The following is a 21371-nucleotide window of genomic DNA, read 5'->3' on the forward strand; positions in this document are numbered from 1 at the left end:
AATAAAAACATTTCAAAAACGGAGGAAGGAACTTTGGGTATTTTTCCTTAGAGTTTGCATTGTGGTCCATATTTACCTTTTATAGAGGTAGTTCACTCATGTTTAACACAAAAGATATTTTGTAGAATGCTGGAAACCTCTAATCATTGAATTTATTAGTAGACTGCAATTTTTCCTACAATGGTTAATGATTACTGGTTTTCAGCCCTCTTTAAATGATCTTCTTTTGTCTTCAACAGAATAAAAGACTAATTTTATAGCTTTGGAAGCACTTGTAGGAGAGTAAAGAGTGAGTAAACTTTCATTTTTGTGTCAACAATCCCTTTTAGGCCCTATTTTGTGTATTTCCAGAGATAATGGGATCATTTTTACCTCTGTAAAAACATGATAGAAATACATACAACTGGGCCTGTTGTTGACCTGACAAAAAATGACCTTGGTGCAAAAATACGTCTAGACATTAACGTTAGAGCTAGCGTTCGGTAAAGTTTGACAAAAAAACAAAAACGAGCATAATTTAGATTTAATAATGTTTATTGATTGACCAGTTGTCATCACAAATGACTTGATATTTCCTTTCCAACTCACGTAATCACCTCCAAAACTGCTCAGAATCCTCAACAATGTAAACCCAAGCACTTGAATAATAGCGGGTCAATAAAATTAAGCTTGGTTTCATCTGCAACTAAAGCACTGCAAAAAAAACAGATCTGGAGTCAGTGTCTGGAGAGCAAAGTCAGAGGGAGCTGCAGATGGTACTGGAATGAAGCCGTGTTTTAGGCTGCGCTGGGATCAGTATGAGCTCTGGTTCTGGTTCCGGTATCCTCCACGCTGGTAGTTCTGTTTCTGCTGATAACCGCCTTTCTGATCTATAGCAGTGACAGAGAACAGAAAAACAATAATGTTGAGCTTCAAGAGAGACGCGAGTGAGATTTACTGCTCAAGGAAGAACAAGAGTGTGAGGAAGAGATGGTGGAAGGGCTTTGTATATTGGTAAATGGCCACCGCATTCATTGGTGAAGGCAGAAAAGAGTAAAGGGTGAGAAAGTAAAGAGGATGGAGAGAGAGAGAGAGAGAGGAGTGAATGATTAAACATTTAATAACCATTTCGCTGGTAACCTTGCTTCTGCTGGTAACCTCCCCGCTGGTCTGGAGCTGCATAGTGAGAAGGGTTTAGATACACAGGCGCACATGCACGTCTACAAAAAGCACTTCAACTTACACACACACTTCTGGAACTGCCGCGTCAAATGACCACGAGCGAGAAGCATACAAGCGTGTGGATTATTGTATCATGGGTTTGGTGTGTGTGATATTTACCTCTCTGGTAGCCTTGCTTCTGTTGGTATCCACCTTTTTGATCTGTGAGAGAAGTTTGAGTTAGTTCTGCTTGTCTTTTATATGTTTTTAAAAGATTTTATAAGGGAAAAAAAAGACAAAACTGTTATTTTATGAAAAAAAAAGAGAAAAGATTAAGTGACAATATTTTAAAATTTGAAAGAAATATTAGCAAACCTTCATAGATTAAAACAAATACTAACATTTTTTTCTACATATTATTCAAACCCTTTAATTTGTTACAAAGTTGCTGACATTTTCAAGGTAATAATAAATATGTAAATAAGGATAAAATATAACACACACATTAAAGTTTATTGGGAATATTCAAAAATTGAGATATATTATCAAGCCCTCATAGAATATAGCAAATATTAGCAATTTTACATATTACTCAAACTCATAAATGAATACATTGATCACAAATTTACTGAGATTTACCAGATTGTAATAAATAAATAAATAAAGGTTGTAAATATATAAAACATACATTATTAGGGGTGTCAAAATTAATTGTTTCTTCAGTACACCGCGATGCAGACGCAAACCATTAGGTATCAAATCAGTAATAGATCCTAACCGGTTATTATGCAGAATTGCATTGCAGAAACTCAACAATTCATTGCGTGTGTTTGCTGGACAGTCATTCACTGACACTGAAGTGTTTCCTCCAGGATTTTTTCCAGCTGTGGCGGCAGGCCGTTTTTTACACAGATCTACCAACTACCTGTGGTGTTATTTCAATGACAAATGTTGTGAGCGCAGTATTAGAAGTCGAGATCGCATTTATGTAATAGCCTACAAGGATGCGGATCTCTTTGCTTGCGCGCCAATTTCCTCTGCTCGTGCACAAAACTTCTTGCACGCCCCCTCAAATATAAGCCACTTAAGAGCGCGCAGATATTCTCTCAAATAAACGCTGCTGAAGTGTGATTTAGTGCGTTTATATAACTAATATGTCTTCAGCATTTATTAGATTTGCTAGGTATATTTATGAATGTCTCCAACAGACCTACAGAGTGGCATTAATGCGTCCTGAAGTAAAATGAAACGGCTATACGTCGCGTTTGCGCATCACGCACCTGTCAGTTAGCACGTAACCTTAAAGGGTTAAACAAATGACGCACAGCATTACTACGGTTACAGAAAAGTTTAATAGTTTTGGTGCGATTATTACACGCTATTTTAAAAAATGTAAGTTTTGAATGAGAAGCTGTAATGTAGCCATGGCGGGATGAATTTTGACCTGGCGCCCCCACCATGGAAGAATGAATGTAGCGGAAACCATGCTGAAGCTACAGCAGAACGCCCATTTCACTACTAGGGAGAAAAATGTGGATCAAGACAAGTGTGTCTGCAGAGCGAGTTCTCTATTGTGTCTCTCGTGGATCAGCTGCAATCGCCACAACGATATCACGTCAGAGCCAATCGAAGCTCTTTCTGTTGAGCGCGTAACCAGCCATAGGCATTTAAGAACTCGCTCAAAAAGCAATCGGGATAATATTTACGTTTGTTTATTTGCTATAAATGCTCATGTTCTGTGCATGTACTTGAGTCTTGTTTGATGCATTCAAAGAGTTTTTTTGAGAAGGTAAAATTAAAAGGTACAGTTTATATATCTGACTGCTTGTATTTAATGAGAAAGCTGCATTACAAATAATATTAAATGTATTTTACAATTATACATTTTAATACAAGAATCTTAGTGCTGTGAAGTAAAATAGAAAATTCTGTATGGAAAGCATGGTCAATGCACTGAGATATCGAATTGAACCAAATCAATGGCATGACAACCATAACCTAACCGTGAGACCAGTTTAGGTTCACACCTCTACACATAAAATGCCATTAATATTAATGCATTGTATGATTATGATGGTATTAACTGTATAATATTAATAAATTAATTCAATATTAGCTTTAAACAATTTTAACTAACATTTTAACTTTAATGTAATTAGTAATAATTATATACACACAAAATATATATTACTGCTTTTTCTTCAAACTACTTACAGTGCTCAGCATGATTGAGTAAACCCAATTTTGAAAATGAACATTATCAACTTCTCAGTGAATATAGGCAATGTATTTTGGTGTATTTAAACAAAACAGATTTATTAAACATATATTTATTTAAATAATATTTTTGTCACCAAACATTTAGAAATGGAAAGATAATACCACATTTTAAAAAATTCTCTTAGCTTTTTTTTGCACCGTTATTGCAAGTTACTTTGTTAGATTAGCTCCAGAATTGGCTTCAGTACTGACTAATCTAATGTATCTGCACAAATATTTATTTATTATTTATTGCCACACTTATGGCTATGTCGTGGCAAAATGGATAGACATAAAATATTACATGATAAAAACAAATTCATATTACTGTCTGGCCTGCATGTACCTCTGTTAAAGTATCCTCCATAGACGCCCTGTTTGAGGTCAAAGACGCGTTCGTTGTTCTCCACCAAGCCGCCCAGTTTCTCAGCCAGCTGTAGAGCCATGTTCTGCAGAGATGTGGGCTCTGTTCTGTGCATCACCACCGTTTGAGTCGGCTGGTCTAGAGACGCCTGACAAAATGACAAAGACAGATTAATGCAGGCAGTATGGACAGATCTGACCAGTAAACTTATGTTTACTTTTTATTACCATGAGCTCTTCATTGATGATCATCTTGCTGATAATGCTGTGCACGGTGGGTAACTCCAACTCAAACATCTCTGACAGAGTCTCCATACTGATGGACAGAAAAGATAAATATGTTGGGATCAATTTTAGACATTCAAATGAAATATAACACTGAATTGATTGTTACACATACCTGATTGAGTCGTACACACTACTGTACGTGAAAAGATAAGTGCGCAGCGACTCCTCTTGGATCTTCCTGTAGATACGAAAAACAAAACAAAGTTAAAAATGAACTGTAAAATTGATAACTTTTTATTTCAGGCATGAATCCTCTACCTGACGAGCATTTCACGCACACGCTGGGCTTCTGGGAACAGATCCCACACTTTGCTATTCATCTTCTCGTTGATGATAAAGGAATGGCAGGTCCTCCAGTCACCCATCTTCATGGCCTTACTGGCAGCCACTACATGCTCCCTCATGCTCTCCGGGGGACCTGGAGAGGTCAAAGAGTTATTCAGAAAACCTTCCCAAACGTCCTTCAAATTCAAGGACTTAATGTGGGGACTTGTGTTATCATACTGGAAATTCTAACTTCCATACGATACCTTAAAAAATAAGTGCTTCACTAAATTAATTGTATTAGCGCTTTTACTTAGCACTGCTCTGTAGCAATGCTTGCATAGTCCTTCTCTATTTATATTAGTTTGTTCGCAAATCAATAATTGTTTGCAAAATAGTAGTGGAAAGAATAATATGGATTTTTGGGGGGAATTGAAATTGTTTCTGTCTCTCTTACCCAGGAGTGGCTGTCTCTCGCCCACTCTCAGCTGGTGGTGGAACTGTTTGCTGATCATCCTGCGGCGGGCATCAAACTCGTGAGCCGCCATGTATGGGATCTCCAGGAGCATGGCGGAGACCAGGTACACACACTCCAACAGCTCTAGATTGATGTGCATGTGAAACGGCACCTAAAAGACAATCCGGCAAGCATTAAAGCCATTGTTCATCCTATACAATTAAATTTTGTCATTAGTCATAGTTTAAGCATTCATTGAAAATAATTGATAAAAGTTTATCATGTTTTAATATTTTTTTAATATATAGGTGTATAACAAGCTAAATGTCTGTGTGATACATTATAACTTCTTTGGAAGTTGCATTTCATTTATTTAACTTAGGACATGTCCACACTAATACATCTTCATTTAAAATGGCATGTTTTCTACATTTGAGCATTCTGTCCACATTGAGAATGCGTTTTTAGGAAATTAAAATGCATTTTTTTGAAAATGGTTAAATTTGAAAATGCCGTTTTCGAGTTGCAGTATGGATTGTGAAAATGGAGGCTTTTGAAAACCATGATGCATTTTAGTTATGTGATCAATTCAGCTAACATGGCGGACAGCATTGTAAAGCAGATGGTGTCTGTTTGGACAGCTTTATTATAGATTAATGTCAGTTTGCACATTTGCTCATAATTTTTATGGTTTGCTCCACACTGCCTCTCAAAAGCTTCAAAGTGACAAAGTATAAAAAGGCAGGTGTATATGATGCAGGCTAAAGCTTTTTACAACTATGCACAGTACATGGACGAAAGTCATTTTCAGTTGTTTTACTGTGGATGACCATTTTTTTCTCGGAAAGAATTTGTAAACAGTAGTGTTAGTAGAATAAGAAACAATAGTGTAAACAGAATCAAATCAAAAACATAAAGGGCACCTATTTTACCCCTTTTACAAGATGTAAGATAAGCCTTCGGTGTCTCCAGAATGTGTCTGTAAAGTTTCAGCTCAAAATATCTATCAGATTATTTATTATTGCCTTCAGGATCTGCCCATTTGGCTGTCTGAGTGCAGTGTAGCTGTTTTTGTAGCCTGTGGTGGCTTTAAATGCAAGTCAGTGATAAAGACAGACAAGGATAAAGCTGAAATACAGCTCATTAGTCAAAAATACCAAGTAAGTTTATTAATGTTCTGTGGATATGATTAAACATGTTATTATAGAAATACGGCACCTGTCAATCGTTTCAGTGGGTAGGGAAAACCGCACTCCTACATCATGTTGTGGTGGGCCTTAAAATCACTGGGATTTGGGTCAGGAAATTTAAAAAATATAGACTTGGCTTTGTATCACTCTAATATGACTGTGGACCCTCTATACCTACACACAGTTCTGTCCAAACTTATAAAATTAGATTTTTATCATAGGTGCCATTTAAGACTTGAAGCTAACAAGAGTAAACAAGATCAGTGACTGATTGTGAACACCTGAAATGAAATCTTTACACTGATGAAGGCTCACAGCCTTTGTTTTTCTTTTCTCCTGCTGTTTATGTGGAGTGTGGACCATCTTTGTTACTTCTCATTTAAAGGAATTAGTCGCTCTTATCCAGAGGAGTGCAGTGATTTACATTTGATTGTACTTTTATGTATATAATGTGTCAGATCTGTACCTGCCGCCTCTTCTCGATCTTCTCCTGCTCTGCGTTCCTCTCCTGCATGTTTCTCATCAGCAGCCCCTGCCCCAGCAACTCCTTGGCTCTGCCGCTCGACTGGATGTCCAGAAGGGCATTGTGGGCATCTTTAATCATGCCCTGGCGGAAAGCACAGATGCCCAACTGCACCATGGTCCTGTTATAGAGGATCTAAAAGCAAAAAGAAACATTCATCGAGGAAATGCCATCAACCAATCAGTCTTTAGAGGGATAACGTCACATGTACGCACCTGTACAGGAGGGTCGGCGTGCTGGATGTTGTCTTGTAAGTGGCTCATGAGCATGAGGTCTCTGGCCTGGTACCAGCGGCTGTGCAGGGCATGATGGTAGATGTGGCACAGGATGGCGCAGGTACGGATACGGTCTGTGCGGTCTTTGGCATAGATGAACTTACACAAACGGTCCATGATGATGGCGCTGTCGTCTCCCTCACTCTCCTCCTGATCCTGCTCAGACTAACAGACAAACAGGTCAAAGGTTAGTATCATAAACAAATGCTTCACTGGAAAACACTCTTTGTTTGTTTGGGGTTTTAAGACATGCCAGCTTCCATGGTGAGAAAAATATACTACAAATTAGGGACGGTGGAAGGAACGGTTCATGGAAAAAAAAAAAAAAAAAGTTCAGTTCTCCTGTCACTTGTTAAGAGACAGTTCTCTTGTCAAATGAAATTTGTTAATTTTAATAGTTTTTAAGGCCTAAAATTTAGTTTTTGAAATGTAAGACATTAAGACTTTAAAGGCACGTACACACCATATGCTTTTCACTCACGTTTACTGTCAGTGTTGAGGCGTTTTTCTGCATTTAAACCCAGCTGATTATTTTGTTGAGCACAGTGAACATGAAAAAATACCCCCTGACATTAAATTATGCTTAATGAACTTGCAAGTCATGAAAGAAAAACACCAATGTAGAAAGCAGCTCCACATGTCTCTTGCCTTTGTGCATCATCTTTATTGAATGAAAGCAAAACTGGAAAGTGAAACCTGTGCGCCTCCAAGTGGTGTTTATTGTAACTTCAGCAGCTCCGGGCATGTGAACTTAAGTACCAATCTGATTGGTGGAATTTTTTTTGTCGCGGTGCATCAAAACAAAAAACATATCATGAGGCGTTTCTTTAAAAGAAATGCTTTTATGTCTGCCATTTTGCACGTTGGTGTGCACGATCACATTGGCGCCCTTTGTTTAGTCAGGAGGCATTAAATGTATATGAAAAAGCATCCTATGTGAACGAGACTTAAGACCCTGCGGACACCCTGTGGATAATACTTCACATTGCAGTAAAGGTTTTTTTGTCTGCTCGAATTACAATATAAATACAGCATACTTCATACGTGAGCCACTCACCTTAGTCTCTCCCTGTAGGCCGAGGCTGCGGCGATGGGCTTTGTAGTCGAACTTGTAATATGTGTGCATGATTCTACGCAGATAAACCCGACACACTTCCTCAGTGCTGCCTTTAGTTTCCAGATACTGCAGCAGGCGGTCGATGATGCCACACACACGGCCTTCGTCCTTCAGGTTATCAACATATTCTGCAAGAGCGTAAGAAGTGGAATTACGACACAGGCCAAACACACACAAGCTCAGAGGAGAAAAGTGTCAATACTCACCCTGAGAGTGAGGGTCTGTGTTCTGCATGATTTTGGTGAACTCTTCATCCATCCTCTCCACCAGAGTCAGAATACAGCCACGCACACGGAACGGCTGTGCAGCAGAAACAAAAGCAGGGCTCAAAATTAATTTTTTTTCTTGGTAGCATCGGTGCTCCCAACGTCAAAAATTGTCGCACCCACCAAAAATTATGACATCACATGACATCAATTTTATGGACTCGCACAAATGCTCCCAAATATATTTTGAGGTCACATAGATAAAATTTCGGGAGCATATGCGACTAAAACGGTCGCAATTTCGAGCCCTGAAAAGCTCATGAACAAGATTAAGGTCAAACAATCTTACAGGGGAAAAAAAAAAAGAATGCGATATCTATATTACAAAATGCTCTTTTATCAGTAATTGTTTAAAAAATATTTATGTTATGTTCATACTAAACTAAACAGGTAATATATATTATTTTGAGCTAATTAAAATAAAAACTGTCAAGGTACAAACACCACAATTGACTGAAAACCTCTGATTCTCCAAATGCAAATATACTCAATTTAAGCAATTTTTTTTTTTTTTAAATGAAAACTGGAACTTTATTTAAAAACCATCACAGACTTTTACAACAAGAAAGCTATTAAAACTTATAAAACATGCTTTATTTTAATATTCTGCATTAATTGTACTTTGTTTTTATCATGTGCCCTCATTTATTTCTTTTTTTGTTTCTTTTCCTCTCTCTTTGTCTTTCTTTTGCTTTACCTATATTATATTTATTTTAAATTTGTTACATTTCTCGTTGCAAAAAAGTTATATTCGTATTGATTGTACTATACTTCTATCAGTTTTGTATTTGTTGTAATGAACTGTTGTTATTGCCAAAAAAAAAAAAATTGGATGTGGTCACTTTCCTCTCTGACTAGTCTATTTTTGGACCATTGTCAGAAGTCTACTTGATTTTATCCTAAATTTATCCACAACATCCATGTTTGAATGTCTATTAGATGTCTTTTAACCAAAAACAATTGCTGGGGGACAACTGTTTTTGCAGTAAGAAGTTTTTGAAGTACTTAGTATATGGCCATTCTAATTTAAACTAACACTGATTCTAATTTTAATATTCTACTCTAAATCTTTGGTTCTTACAACAAAATATAAAAGTCTAGAAGGATTTCTTTTGCTGTAATTGCTATATGCAATTTATTCAGTATTAATGTAAATAACTTGCGTGATTTTAGAGTTGTAGTAACTACAGTACAACTAATATCTATTATATTATTACTATTGTCTTTTAGCCACATTGATATATGACATATTATATGAACAAATCATGCAGCAAGGCTAGCAGAAATGTTTTTTTTTAATAATGATCCAATTAATATACATTTACACTTGTAATAAGTCAGAATTTACCACATAATAGACATAATGCTGACCTGGTCAGAGACGGCGAGGTTCTCGCTGTCCTCCGCAATGTTTTCTCCAATGAAGATGTTGTTGTTGTTAAACAAGATGTCCAGAAGCTCATCAATGCAGTCCAGACACTTCTTCCACATGTCCGCCTGAAGGGAAAAATGTAAATAATGTCAGATGAAAAGGTCTTCAATACTCAAATAATGTCATATAGAGTCTCACCTTCATGAAAGCAGCCAGGTTGGGGTTGTAGTCATATAGAGAAGCAATGATGTTGAACTTGATCTTGACGAGGATGCCTTCACCAAGGTTATTCTCAGCAGCGATGCCAGCCAGAGCGTGAAGAAGCTCAATCTGAGCAGCTCTAAATGACAAGGGAACAAATACTGCTTTTCAAAATAGTCACAATGTCCAGCTAGATACAAACACATTTTTTTTCTTCAAATTAAATTAAATTACTTCTATTCAGCAAGAAAGCATTGCAGTAATAGAAAGTTGAAATACATTTACAATATATTATTATTATAATAATATAATATGATGTATAATATGTGATAAAACATCATATAAAATGAATACGTGACTTCAAACTGCTGTCGTTTAAACTTTTTATTTTGTACATTAATAAAATGTTAATACCTTTACAATGCTATAAATATAATTTCAAACTTATTGTAGATAAAAAAATAATAAAAGCGCATATAAAGTATAAATAAATAAATATTTAAGGTAATAAATAATTAAATAAGGCATAATTCAGAATGGGGGATTTCTAAATTAGCGTTATTTATAAAATAAACAGCCTTCAAAAATAGTTTTATTCATTTATAAATACTGCCTTAAACTTTTCTCATTAATTATTTATTTATTTTCCTTTTTTGTATTCATGTTTTTCACTTGTCATTTGAAGAACTTTGGTCACAGCACTAAACTTATCTGGAATAGCATGGTGATTAACATTTGATTAAATCCTGCCTTAAAAAAAGATTGGATATGCATAAATAATTTTCACTCAAAAAATAAAAACCCTTAATTATGCACTCATCAAGTTTTCTACCTGTCGGTTCCTTTCTTTCCTCTGGCCTGCAGGATCTCACTGAGTTTCTTGACCACCACAGCCGTGTTGATCTCTGTGCCTTTAGCGAACATCTTGGGCTTCTCCTTGACAAGCGGCACTCCACCCTTCACCTTCTCCCATCCTCCTTCCTCCGCTTCACCTTCCTCCTCGCCCTCCTCCTCGATGCGCTCCTTCTTCTTGTGTCTCCTCCTCCTGTCGTCCTTCTTGCGGTCAGATGCCTTTTCACCAACATCTCTGTAAGTATGAGTGATTGTGAAGTCTTAGTACAGAGCTACAATCTGACATCAGTTTTCTTTAAAACGAAACCAATCTATGTGCCAAAGCGTTGAAGACTGGTAATCATTAAGTTGAACATTTCTGTTCAAAAAAATGGGGGCGACTCCATTAATTAAGACTCCGATGAGTGTGTATGTAAAGTTTCAGCTTAAAATAGCACACAAATAATGTTTTATAACTCTTTGAAACTGACCCTTTTAGACTTTGATCCTAATTGTGCCGTTTTGGTGACTGTCGCTTTAAATTCAAATGAGATTGTGCTCCCAGCCTTATTTTGCAAAAAGGGTGGAGCTCGAAATGCCTGCCCATTAGCATAGTGGCAGATTTAAAATGGCTGCTTCTCACTTTGGGCTGTTTACGCTAATAAGGGAGAGATCATCATTAATAGGCAGAGCTTTAAACCACTGATGACACGTACAAAGGGAGAATGTCAGTCAAATCGTTTCTCCAGCGTGTTTTTATGAAGTGCGATTATAAAAAATGGAATTACTTCATTTTTATTATTAGAGGCTACTTATATTCACACACTGCTGCCATACAACCGTATAAATATGCGATTTTCGCATAATAGGTCCCCTTTAGGGGTTAATGGACTCACTCAAGATGTGTTTGACTGGTTTGCAAGGCAGTTAAAACTAATAATTACAATATATAGATTAGAGATACCCAAACTAGGGCTTTGATTTGGCCCTTCATCCCATCTGAGAAGAGAGGGAGAATGATGGGGAATTTTGGGGGAATGCCTTTAATAGAGATTGTCATTTCTAATTTAACATAACTTTCGTTTTTAACCATTAAGCTACAAAAAAAAAAAAGAACATTTTTCAAGTAAATGTGACTGAATCAGATAAAAATTATTTTTTAAATACAGTCACTTGTGGATAGCGGACATTGCAAAAGACATTAGCAAGCAAATCAAGGCAAAGTGTATTGTTTAGTGTTGTAAAAGGGATTGTTCGTATTTTTACAGTAAGATGTTCATTATAAAATTTACAGAAATGTATAATTATTAATACAACTAAAGTATTTTAAATGTAATCAATTATAGTATTAATTAAATTATATAAAGATCTATAATACATTAGGAAATTACATTGATAACTTTTGGTATATTTACCTCTGGCACACCACCCTCAATCAAGTTTTGGGCAACCCTGATCTAGATGATACACATTTCACAGTTTCTTTATCAAGCACATACTTTTTGAGGAAGACCACGGCCAGTGATCCTGCATTTCCATCAATGTCTTCACTCGCGCTGTCGCTGCCCACTGAATCAGAAGCCCAGTCCTCACTGTCCTCATCGTCATCACTCTCAGACTCTTCATCCTGACAAGATAAAACGATAAATCATGAACCAAACAGGTATGCAAGTCACCTAACCCAAAAGTGAATTTAGGCCACGTCCACACATACATGGGTATTTTTATAAACGAGAACTGAAATCTCTGTCGAGGAGTTAAGCATTTTCATGAGTAAATTGCCTACAAGTCAACGTAAACGTGAAAACAGGCAAATTGCTGTCCCATGGTGCAAATGGCACATAATGTGTAAAACGTAAGCCGCAAAATTGTGGAATTTGCCTCATTTGTTTGGCCAATCAGAAAGGAGAAAACACATGCATGCCACCGCCATGAGGCAAAAACTTCAGTTGTAGTGTCCACATGAACACTCTTTAGCCAGCTTCGGAAAATCTTCACCCTTGTCAGAGTTTTCAGAAAATTTCAGGCCCTGTCCACACGAACATGGGTATTTTCAAAACCATACTTCTCTACTCAGTTTTGCTGTTTGTCCATATGAAAACGAAGTATTGGGCGACTGAAACTTCGGCCAGGTTGAAGACTTTCCAAAACTCTGGGTATATTGTGGTCGCGTGAATGCTACAACCGGAGTTTTTGCCTCATGACGTCAGCATGCGTTGTTTTCACCTTTCTTTCTTTTTTACTATTGGTATTTAACAAGACGAAACACAGTAGTATATAATAGAGATTAAGAACTGTTTTCTCCTTTCTTTCTCCTTTCACACCAAATGCGGAAGATGAAAATTTAGTACGTTTCGTGTATTCCATGTATTTTTTCTACCACTGGAAAAAATGGCAGATAGTATTCTGCCTCCGTTCTCATGTTTGCATTGACTTGTATGCAGTTTACTCACAAAAATACTCAATTCCCCATTTGGTGTGAACTCAGCATAAACGTGTCATTATCGCCAACTGTTGGTTTGGAGTGTGCTTAACAGCGCGTTTTGGCTTTTTATGTGGACAGAGATAAAAAATAAAAAAAAACAAATGAGGGGAAAACTTCACTTATAAAAATACCCATGTACGTGTGGTCATTGCCTCAGTTTCAGTCACTCAATACTCAACAAACTGATACTGAAAAAAAAAAAAAAAAAAAGTGCTGCTTTGAAAACACTCGTGTTCGTGCAGAGAGAGCCTTAAAGTCCTATTAACAGCTAGAGAAACGGTCTGATAATATAGTTCTGGACTTACAGCAGCGCCCTTGAGGAACTTGCTGGCTTCTGGAGCTTTTTTCTCTTCTTCTTGAGGCTTCTTCTTCATAAAACTCTTGGCCGTTATGTCATCGTCATCATCATCATCATCACTCTCAGAGGAGCCTGTACAACGTACAAAGAAAAAGCAGAAATAAAGTACAGCTTGACTTGAAGCCAATCAACAGCAGCTAAAAAATAAATGAGCAGACGAACCACTGCCAATATCGTCCTTCTCCTCCTCTTCATCTGCCGACTGCTCGGGATTCTGCAATTAAAAACAATAAATCACGAGAAAAAAAAAATTAAAAAACAGGATAATCAATTTGGTTAAAGTGTTAATACAGGGTTTCTGCAGATATCATGTCAAATTTAAGACTTTTAAAGACCATTAAGTATTAAATTTAAGACCTATATCACAATATCAAAAACATGCATACACAAAGAGAACAAAATTAGTGGTAAAATAAATGTATTCAAATTGAACAGTACTAAAGACAGGTTAGATGCACCATTGAACTACAGGAAAAACAAACAAACAAACAAACATCTTAAGGCTGGCGCCGCATCGCGCACCTCACGAAACGGACGAGGCTTTTACACTTGACGCGTTCGCCATTGACATATTCGTTTAAATGACTGGGCGGTCAAAAGAAACCCACTGTGAAGTCAGACGGATAAACAGAGAAGTTACTGAGTTTCCTGAACTACGTCATATCAGTAATATCATAGAAGATTTTTAAACTAATTGTTTTTTATTATTTTTAAAATTTATTATAATGATTATAAAGATTTTTATAACATTCAAGATTTTTTTTTAAATCAAACTTTGATGCATCACTTGCTTTTGTTCATATCTCGGACAGCCTTCTACCTAATAAAGTTAAATATCAATGACAACAGAACATGGGTTGCTCTACAATTATATATTCTATTATGGCAAAAATAAAAGCAAAAACTTACTACAAATACTGACGTTTTTTGCCCACTCCACAATTCACATATCACTGTCTGGCTAGTTTCGGTCCTCTACTTATAAGCTAAAAAGGCAATAATGGTCCAACATTCCTGACCATTATCACCAATAAAGCCCAGAAACACAGGCCATCAGTAGATTGCAAACTGGAAGGTTCATATATTCCTTTCCAGTTATTAAAGACATAATTTTGTTACTTAATTTTAGTTTGTAACTAATAAATTGCTTTAAATTCAAAATTGTAATATATAATTAGAATTCAAAATAAGACCTGTGCAAAAACATTTAAGACCTAGAACAGCGAATTTAAGACTTTTTAAGACCTAAAATTTAGATTTTTAAATTTTAGACTGAAGACCTGTGGGAAAACCTGTAATATAAAACCCTCTTTGACTGTTTATGTTTCACAGTTAAGTTAACTTTAACTTTCTGGGTGATAAAAAAAAAAAAAGTTTAAAAGGGATAGTTCACCCAAAAATGTGAATTTTGTCATTGTAACCATCAAGTGGGTTCCTTGCAGTATCAAATATCGATATTTTCAAGGTATCATATCAAAGTTAGAAATTCCAGTATCTGCTCATCCCTCACAAACAAATAACACTTGAGTTACTGTTCAGTACCTCTTTATAACTGGCGATCTCGGTTTCAAAGTCTCTGTTGTACTTGCGGATCTTCTGGCGAAGCGTGCTCAGAGCTTTAGCATTGTTCTTGTTCATCTTCTTCTTCCCCTCCTTGTCCTCCCATAGCTAAATAAAGGAAAAAGTTCAAGATGCTTTACAGACACACATTAATCACACGTCTCCAGACCCTCATTTTGATGGACAGACCTGGTTAAGATAATCCTCCAGATCAGCGAGCAGGCGGATGTAAAACTTGGGCACGCCCTCTTTATCCACGATGGTTTTGCTTTTGACGAACGCTCGACACAACTGCTCAAACTCCTCCAGACATTTGGAGATGTCTCGGATCTTCATGGCATTGCGGATAGTCTTGATCAAGTTGGTGAGCTCCTCAAACCTAAAAAGGAACCGGTTTGTGTGAGTATTGGCAAATAAGCAGGAAAAAAAAATACTTTTGTTTGGGTAAAACACAATTTTTGAAGGATAAAAAAAGTCTGATGTTTGACAAAATATAAGGGGTCATTAACAATAGATTATTTAATTGTTTTTTTTTTTCTGAACTGTACCTCAAATATGTCCTATTGTGTTACAGCAAAAATTAATTGTGGTCATTTGTGACAGAAAATGCAACTTCACGTCAACAACCAGCGTTTCTAAATGTGGCCAGTGTGAACCTTTTATTCTCGATTGATATTAAACCCTCACCTCTTGTCCTTGGCGCTGCGAACCACTCTTTTGGTGTCCTCCTCGTCATCGCTCAACAACAGAGCCCTGTGGAGACATCAGAGTCACTACTGCAATACAACGGAGCAGAAAACAAAACACCTTTCTCACGTCTCCTAGCTTCTTTTGACATTTTTATGTTGTTTTATACTAATTCAGACTAATTTTAGACTAATTTAGCACTGACAGTTGCTTTGTGGAAATATCAATTACCTGCATCTTAAAAATTAAGAATAATTGGCTAATAATAATAATACTACCATGTATAATAATAATATAATAATAATAATAATCAGTGCGTCAGTAGTGATGTAAATTATAACTGTTTTTTAAACATTCTCAAAACGATTTCTTCCAACCAAAACGATTGGTTGTAATGAGAGTTATTTACAGATTATAGTTTACAACTTTAATTACTGGTATTTTAATTTTAAACACTTTTTTGCTGCCTTACGTACTAATTTTTTAGCGGTTTTAACCTTTAATGGAAAGAATAGTGCAGAGAACTGACAGGAAATAGTTGTGAGCAGAGAGAGAGTCTTTAAAATAATGATTTCTATTAAAGATGTAAGGTTTTGTGATATAATAATAACAGCGGATGCATATTTAATAACAGCGGATGCATAATAATAACAGCGGAACATTAAATAAATGCATATTTTCTGTGGAGATCTTTAATCATCCAATAATTAGTAGCTAAAAAAAGCTAACCATTTTAGTTTCAGTACAATCAGGATGACGCCAGAAAAAAACACTGCAGATGTCAAATTCACCTCAGCTGTTGCATCAGAAATGAGCTTGAAGATATTGTTTTTCCATTGATACCATTAATCAGTGTAGTGTTCGATTTATTTATTTATTATATCAGCAGCACTGGCTATATTCATGGCAAAACCTATACTAAATATACAATATATAACATGCAATCATATCGGTTTCTTAATCATTCTAATTCATTGTACAACATACAATTTGTAGTGTTAGATTTAGTTTTGAGTTAAAACACTGTTGAAATGATTCTTATCACTGCTTTTTTATTATCAGAAATACAAATAAAGGTCTTCCCAAGGAACTCACTGCTGTCTCAGGGTAGTCCCGGCTGCTTTGGGGGTGATCTCATCAGCGGACGAGGATTCCTCCGACTCACTGTCGGATCCAGTGGCGAAAAAACGCGACATAACAGACGGCTGCTAACACTGAAAGGACAAACACACATAAGACATCACCAACAAGAAAGCGGTACTGTAAAACTAATTCATGTTATATTATAGCTATATACTGAATCAAAAAGTGGTTTAAAAATTGTCAAAATAAGCACAAATATCAAAGCTGATGTTTGTGAGAAGAGTAGGGCGTACGAGGAATCCTAATAAAGCGTCTCTAAATTACAACACGATCAACATTGTGCTGAAAATAATGGTTATTAGGAGAATAGTTTTATAGACCATTTCAAATGTGGTCATTGGCTCATGAGCGTTTCCTGCATGTTATCAAACTATTTCATGACTAACAAGAGGCAATTCAATCAGAACTCAATGTTAAAACAGCTATCATAACATTGTTTATCAATATGTGGCTCTTTTTGGATTCTCGGATCCAATAGAAAATGCAATAAAAAATGTAAGACAAGGAAATACATTGGGACCATTGTTTTTGTTTACGTCCCTCAAAATAGTCTTTGCATGTTAGGACTTCCAGCTTCTGTATATAATTTCAGGAAAGCATTCTTTGCCAATTATAAAAAGTGAAATCATATCAGCAGCCACCGACTATCAAAGTACAACATTGCTCAGTCACTTAGTGCTAATGTTGATTTAAACCAACATTTTGACCAAATATTCAAAGCAGTGTGGTAAACAATATAGGAGCCGAGTTGACACTTTGTTCAAACGCCAACCTGATTTCACCAAGTTGCACATGTTCCTGGATTAACATCGATGTTGATCCTGGAACAACATTCAACCAGCCAATCAGAATTAAGGGATGGGTTTACAGTTTATGTCAAGTTTAGGCTCATGGTTTAATTTATGTACTACTTCATCATTGTTATCCAACTATAATTCTTCTCTGATTTCGGGAATAATTTACTGTTATGGTTGGGTATTGAGCAGTGGTGTAGTCCTAAAACAAAAGTTGGTGTACTATTACACCCGACCCAAATTTTAAATGAAAGTAGGCAAAGAAACGACGAAAGTCAATGTTTCTTTGATTCATTAGCTTTATGTTATATATATATATATATATATATATATATATATATATATATCTATATATATATATATATATATATAAGCTAGCCTTGCCAATTGGCTGTATGTATACAGTATGTAGCTTATATAATCATTTTAATCCTGAAAAAAAAGAGTCAATCAAGATAGTTACAAGAATTTAGTTAACTTTTATTTAAGTTAACTCAATAGGGCCTGTGCATACATGGAAAGACAGCTTTTTAACTTAATTTCTTTACCTATTACTTTACATTTAATAGGTTCCTTTAAACATCAATCAGCCATTATTTTTGATTGTCACATTTGTGCAAGTTAGTTTTAAACCAAACTATTAGGACTCTGTCTTCTGTTGTCGCTATTATATACTAGTAGTTACCCTTTTAAATCGCGTATTGTTATGTGATTTATGAGTAGTCTTTGCTTCATCGTTTGTATATATATATATATATATATATATATATATATATATATATATATATAGTGCCGTTCCCTGTAGCAGTAGGCACGATAAGGACAAATGTGAAATACTGTTGTACAGGGGCGATTTTAGGATTTTTATTTTAGGGTGCGGATCAGAAACAGATCATTTTGGGGTAAACAAAGAAAAATGTATATACATTTACACACATATACATTTTTAAGTAAGAATTTTAAATAATACACTAAAATTAGGGAAGTTTAATCAGAAAAATAAGTGAGTATACCGAGGGTATACTCAATTATTGATCCTCAGAAGTGGTAATACCCAAACAGCTCGTGGAAAAAAGTAAGCATACTGAGTATACGTGCGTATAGCAAGGACTACACCACTGGTATTGAGGTAAAGTTGGTTTTATATCCTCACATTCAGACTTTCTTCTTAATAATATCATTTCAGAAAAGTATTATTTGCAAATTCTAAATGGTGAAATCATATTAGCAGCCAATGAATATCAAAGTAGCACATCGTTCACAATCAAATAAATAGTACTAATGTTGTTTTCAAGTCATATTTACATGTGATTTCAGACCCTATATTCAAATTAGCGTAGCAAATAATTTATAACGTTAAACGAAGCAATGTGCTAATATAAAGCCAACTTTACCTCAAATGGTTGGGTTCAGGGGTAGGGAATATGTATGGATTATGTTTTGAACAAAAATTAAACATAGATGTTAATCCAGGATCACATCGTACTTGGCAAAATCATGATGTGCTTGATCAAAATATCATAGATATGTAATTTTAAAACCTTATGGCAACATTTACGCAAGCAGTCTGTTTCACTTTTATAAAGATGTCAGACTTTTTACATTGTACTTATGAAATCAGCTTTTAGGTCTTTGTAAAGCCATTCCTCTATATCAGTGTTTCCCAACCCTAATCCTGGAGGCACACCAACAGTACATATTTTGGATGTCTCCCTTTTCTGACCCCTTAACTTCAGGTGTTGGAGTCTCTTCTGATGTTATGATAAGTTGATTCAGCTGTGTTTGATTAGGGAGAGGTTGAAAATGTGTACTGTTGGTGTGCCTTCAGGAACAGGGTTGGGAAACACTGCTCTATATAATGTATGCATTATGAATTTCAGTATGAAACCTGATGACATGGTTACGATTTCTGAATCATAAAAAATATATATTTAATCTAGAAGCTCAGTTAAATAGCATTTACTAGCAATTGGCAGTCTGGCAAAACACCCTTGTAGAATACAAAAACATTTTAGAATCACTTTTCGTTTACATCACTAAGCAAAATCAAGCCAATACAGAAATACAAACATGCATACACAAATAAATACATACAGATTTAATTGAGGTAAATTTGCTTTTATATTCGCACATTCGTTGATTTAACTGTCTCTATATTGTTTACCACGCTAATTTGAATATTCGGTCAGAATTAGTATGCAAGTATGACTTTAAAACAACATTAACCATCTAATTGACTGTGAACATGGTTGTACTTTCATAATCATTGGCTGCTTATATGGATTTCCCTACTTAGAATTTGCAAAGAATACTTTTCTGAAATTATATTAATAAGGAAAATGTCTGAATATCTGAATATAAAACCTACTTTACCTCTATAGAGATTTAAAGTTGTCAGAAGATAGATGTCAAATTTACCTCAGCTATTGCATCAACAATGCACATATGGTAGTGTTTTACTTTTTATTTATTAATATTAATATCAGTGTTAAATTCATAGGTCTAAAACCGTTTAATATTAATTATATTTAAATTAAAGCATAAATTGGCACACAAAATGGCAAGAAGCGTTAAAATAATCATTGTTGAGTTATTTCTAACTTTAAAACGTCATCGGTCACCAGCTAATTAATTTACGTCACCACTGTTCAAACCTTTGAGTTATTAATAATAACAAATCATAACCAATAAGCCATTAGCTACACAATAAATCATATGTAAGACATAACAAGTGATTACTGTGCAGATCCATCAGGGATCAGTTGGGGAAAACGTGCCGCGGTCGCCGATTCAGGCCTAACGTAGCAAAGCTGTACATTTAACCGACGAACACCGTCGATGACACCCGCTAAACGCACCTGTTATTTGCTAGAAAGGTTAAATCCCTGTTTGTCCTCCGTTTGTGTAGAGTTTAGATCCAGATTTGCAATTTTGCTAGCACAATTAACAGCGTGCGTCAAAGCCCAGTCGGCTTCTTCCAGAAAGAGGAAACGATGTCGAGCGGCGCCAAACCCACAGCGCATGCGCTCTAGCGACTTCTGCTGGTCTGGAGCTGCAATGCAGACGACAAACTCGACACGACGAAAACGGTTTTATTGCTTCACCTATATAAAATTGCGCTCAGTAAATATTTCGTATTTTTAAAAACAGTAAATGCAGTACTGGTTTATATGTTTGTGGAAACTATTATAGATTTTGTCAAGATTCTTTAGTCATTACATGCTACCTGGACATTGTTCATATATTTTTATTGAGCACAATGAAAACAAACTGGTTTTGAACCTCAGCTTTTCATGCACTTAACTTGAATAATTACAAAATAAACTTACAAAGCACCGTTAAATTTCTACGTTAAGTTTTTTGTGCAATGCAGACGATCACCTTGATGTTTTAAATTTGAGGTAAAATGGATTTATTACTTCACCTTCATTTGTGCTGAGTAAATATTTTGTGTTTTCCATTTTTAAAACCAGTTGATGCTGTCCTGGTTTATATGTTTGTGGAAATTATTTTACATTTGTTATAGGATCTGAATCATTACAGATGTACTTGGAAAGTGATTATAGACATGCATATTGTGTGATGTAAATGAAAGTCAAATAATAATAACAATATTAAGAGGTTATTCATTTATTATATATACTAAATTATTAAAAAATCTGATGGCAAAATGATTAAAAACTAGTGATTTGAAGAATATTGGCAAAGTACAAAGATTTAAATCGCCAACAATGAGCATGTCTCCTGTTTTAAAACCCAAATAATGAGTTATATAAACAGTATTTTTGTAAACCATTG

General features: G+C 35.5%; 1 protein-coding gene across 2 annotated transcripts; it reads right to left on the reverse strand.

Annotated features, from left to right (window-relative positions):
* Positions 1–516: 516 nt before the first annotated feature.
* On the reverse strand, positions 517–20573 carry eif3c (eukaryotic translation initiation factor 3, subunit C). Of its 2 annotated transcripts, XM_056469247.1 has the most exons (23): positions 20432–20573; positions 16732–16850; positions 15637–15702; positions 15139–15328; positions 14932–15057; positions 13552–13603; positions 13337–13461; positions 12046–12173; positions 10548–10802; positions 9713–9854; positions 9514–9639; positions 8083–8176; positions 7817–8004; positions 6700–6924; positions 6428–6619; positions 4772–4943; positions 4309–4468; positions 4163–4228; positions 3991–4078; positions 3746–3911; positions 1321–1362; positions 1105–1155; positions 517–869 (listed from the first exon to the last, which is right to left on the reverse strand). In XM_056469247.1, exons 2-23 carry the CDS (start codon positions 16830–16832, stop codon positions 793–795), a joined length of 2832 nt encoding a protein of 943 aa, XP_056325222.1. In that variant the 5' UTR covers positions 16833–16850; positions 20432–20573; the 3' UTR covers positions 517–792. The 2 variants fall into 2 exon arrangements, with proteins under 2 accessions (XP_056325222.1, XP_056325223.1); XM_056469248.1 differs by lacking the exon at positions 1105–1155.
* Between the last annotated feature and the right edge of the window lie 798 nt (positions 20574–21371).

The sequence above is a fragment of the Danio aesculapii genome, chromosome 12 (genome assembly GCF_903798145.1).
Source record: "Danio aesculapii chromosome 12, fDanAes4.1, whole genome shotgun sequence".
NCBI classification, from domain to species: domain Eukaryota; kingdom Metazoa; phylum Chordata; class Actinopteri; order Cypriniformes; family Danionidae; genus Danio; species Danio aesculapii.

Bases quoted from the DNA above. Each gene is read 5' to 3' on its own strand.
- eif3c (XM_056469247.1), bottom strand. From the start codon at position 16,832: ATGTCGCGTTTTTTCGCCACTGGATCCGACAGTGAGTCGGAGGAATCC. The intron at 4,079-4,162 runs GTATGTGTAACA...TCTGTCCATCAG, and splicing joins AGTGTGTACGACTCAATCAG to TATGGAGACTCTGTCAGAGA. The intron at 870-1,104 runs GTTATTAAATGT...TCACTGCTATAG, and splicing joins GCAAGGTTACCAGCGAAATG to ATCAGAAAGGCGGTTATCAG.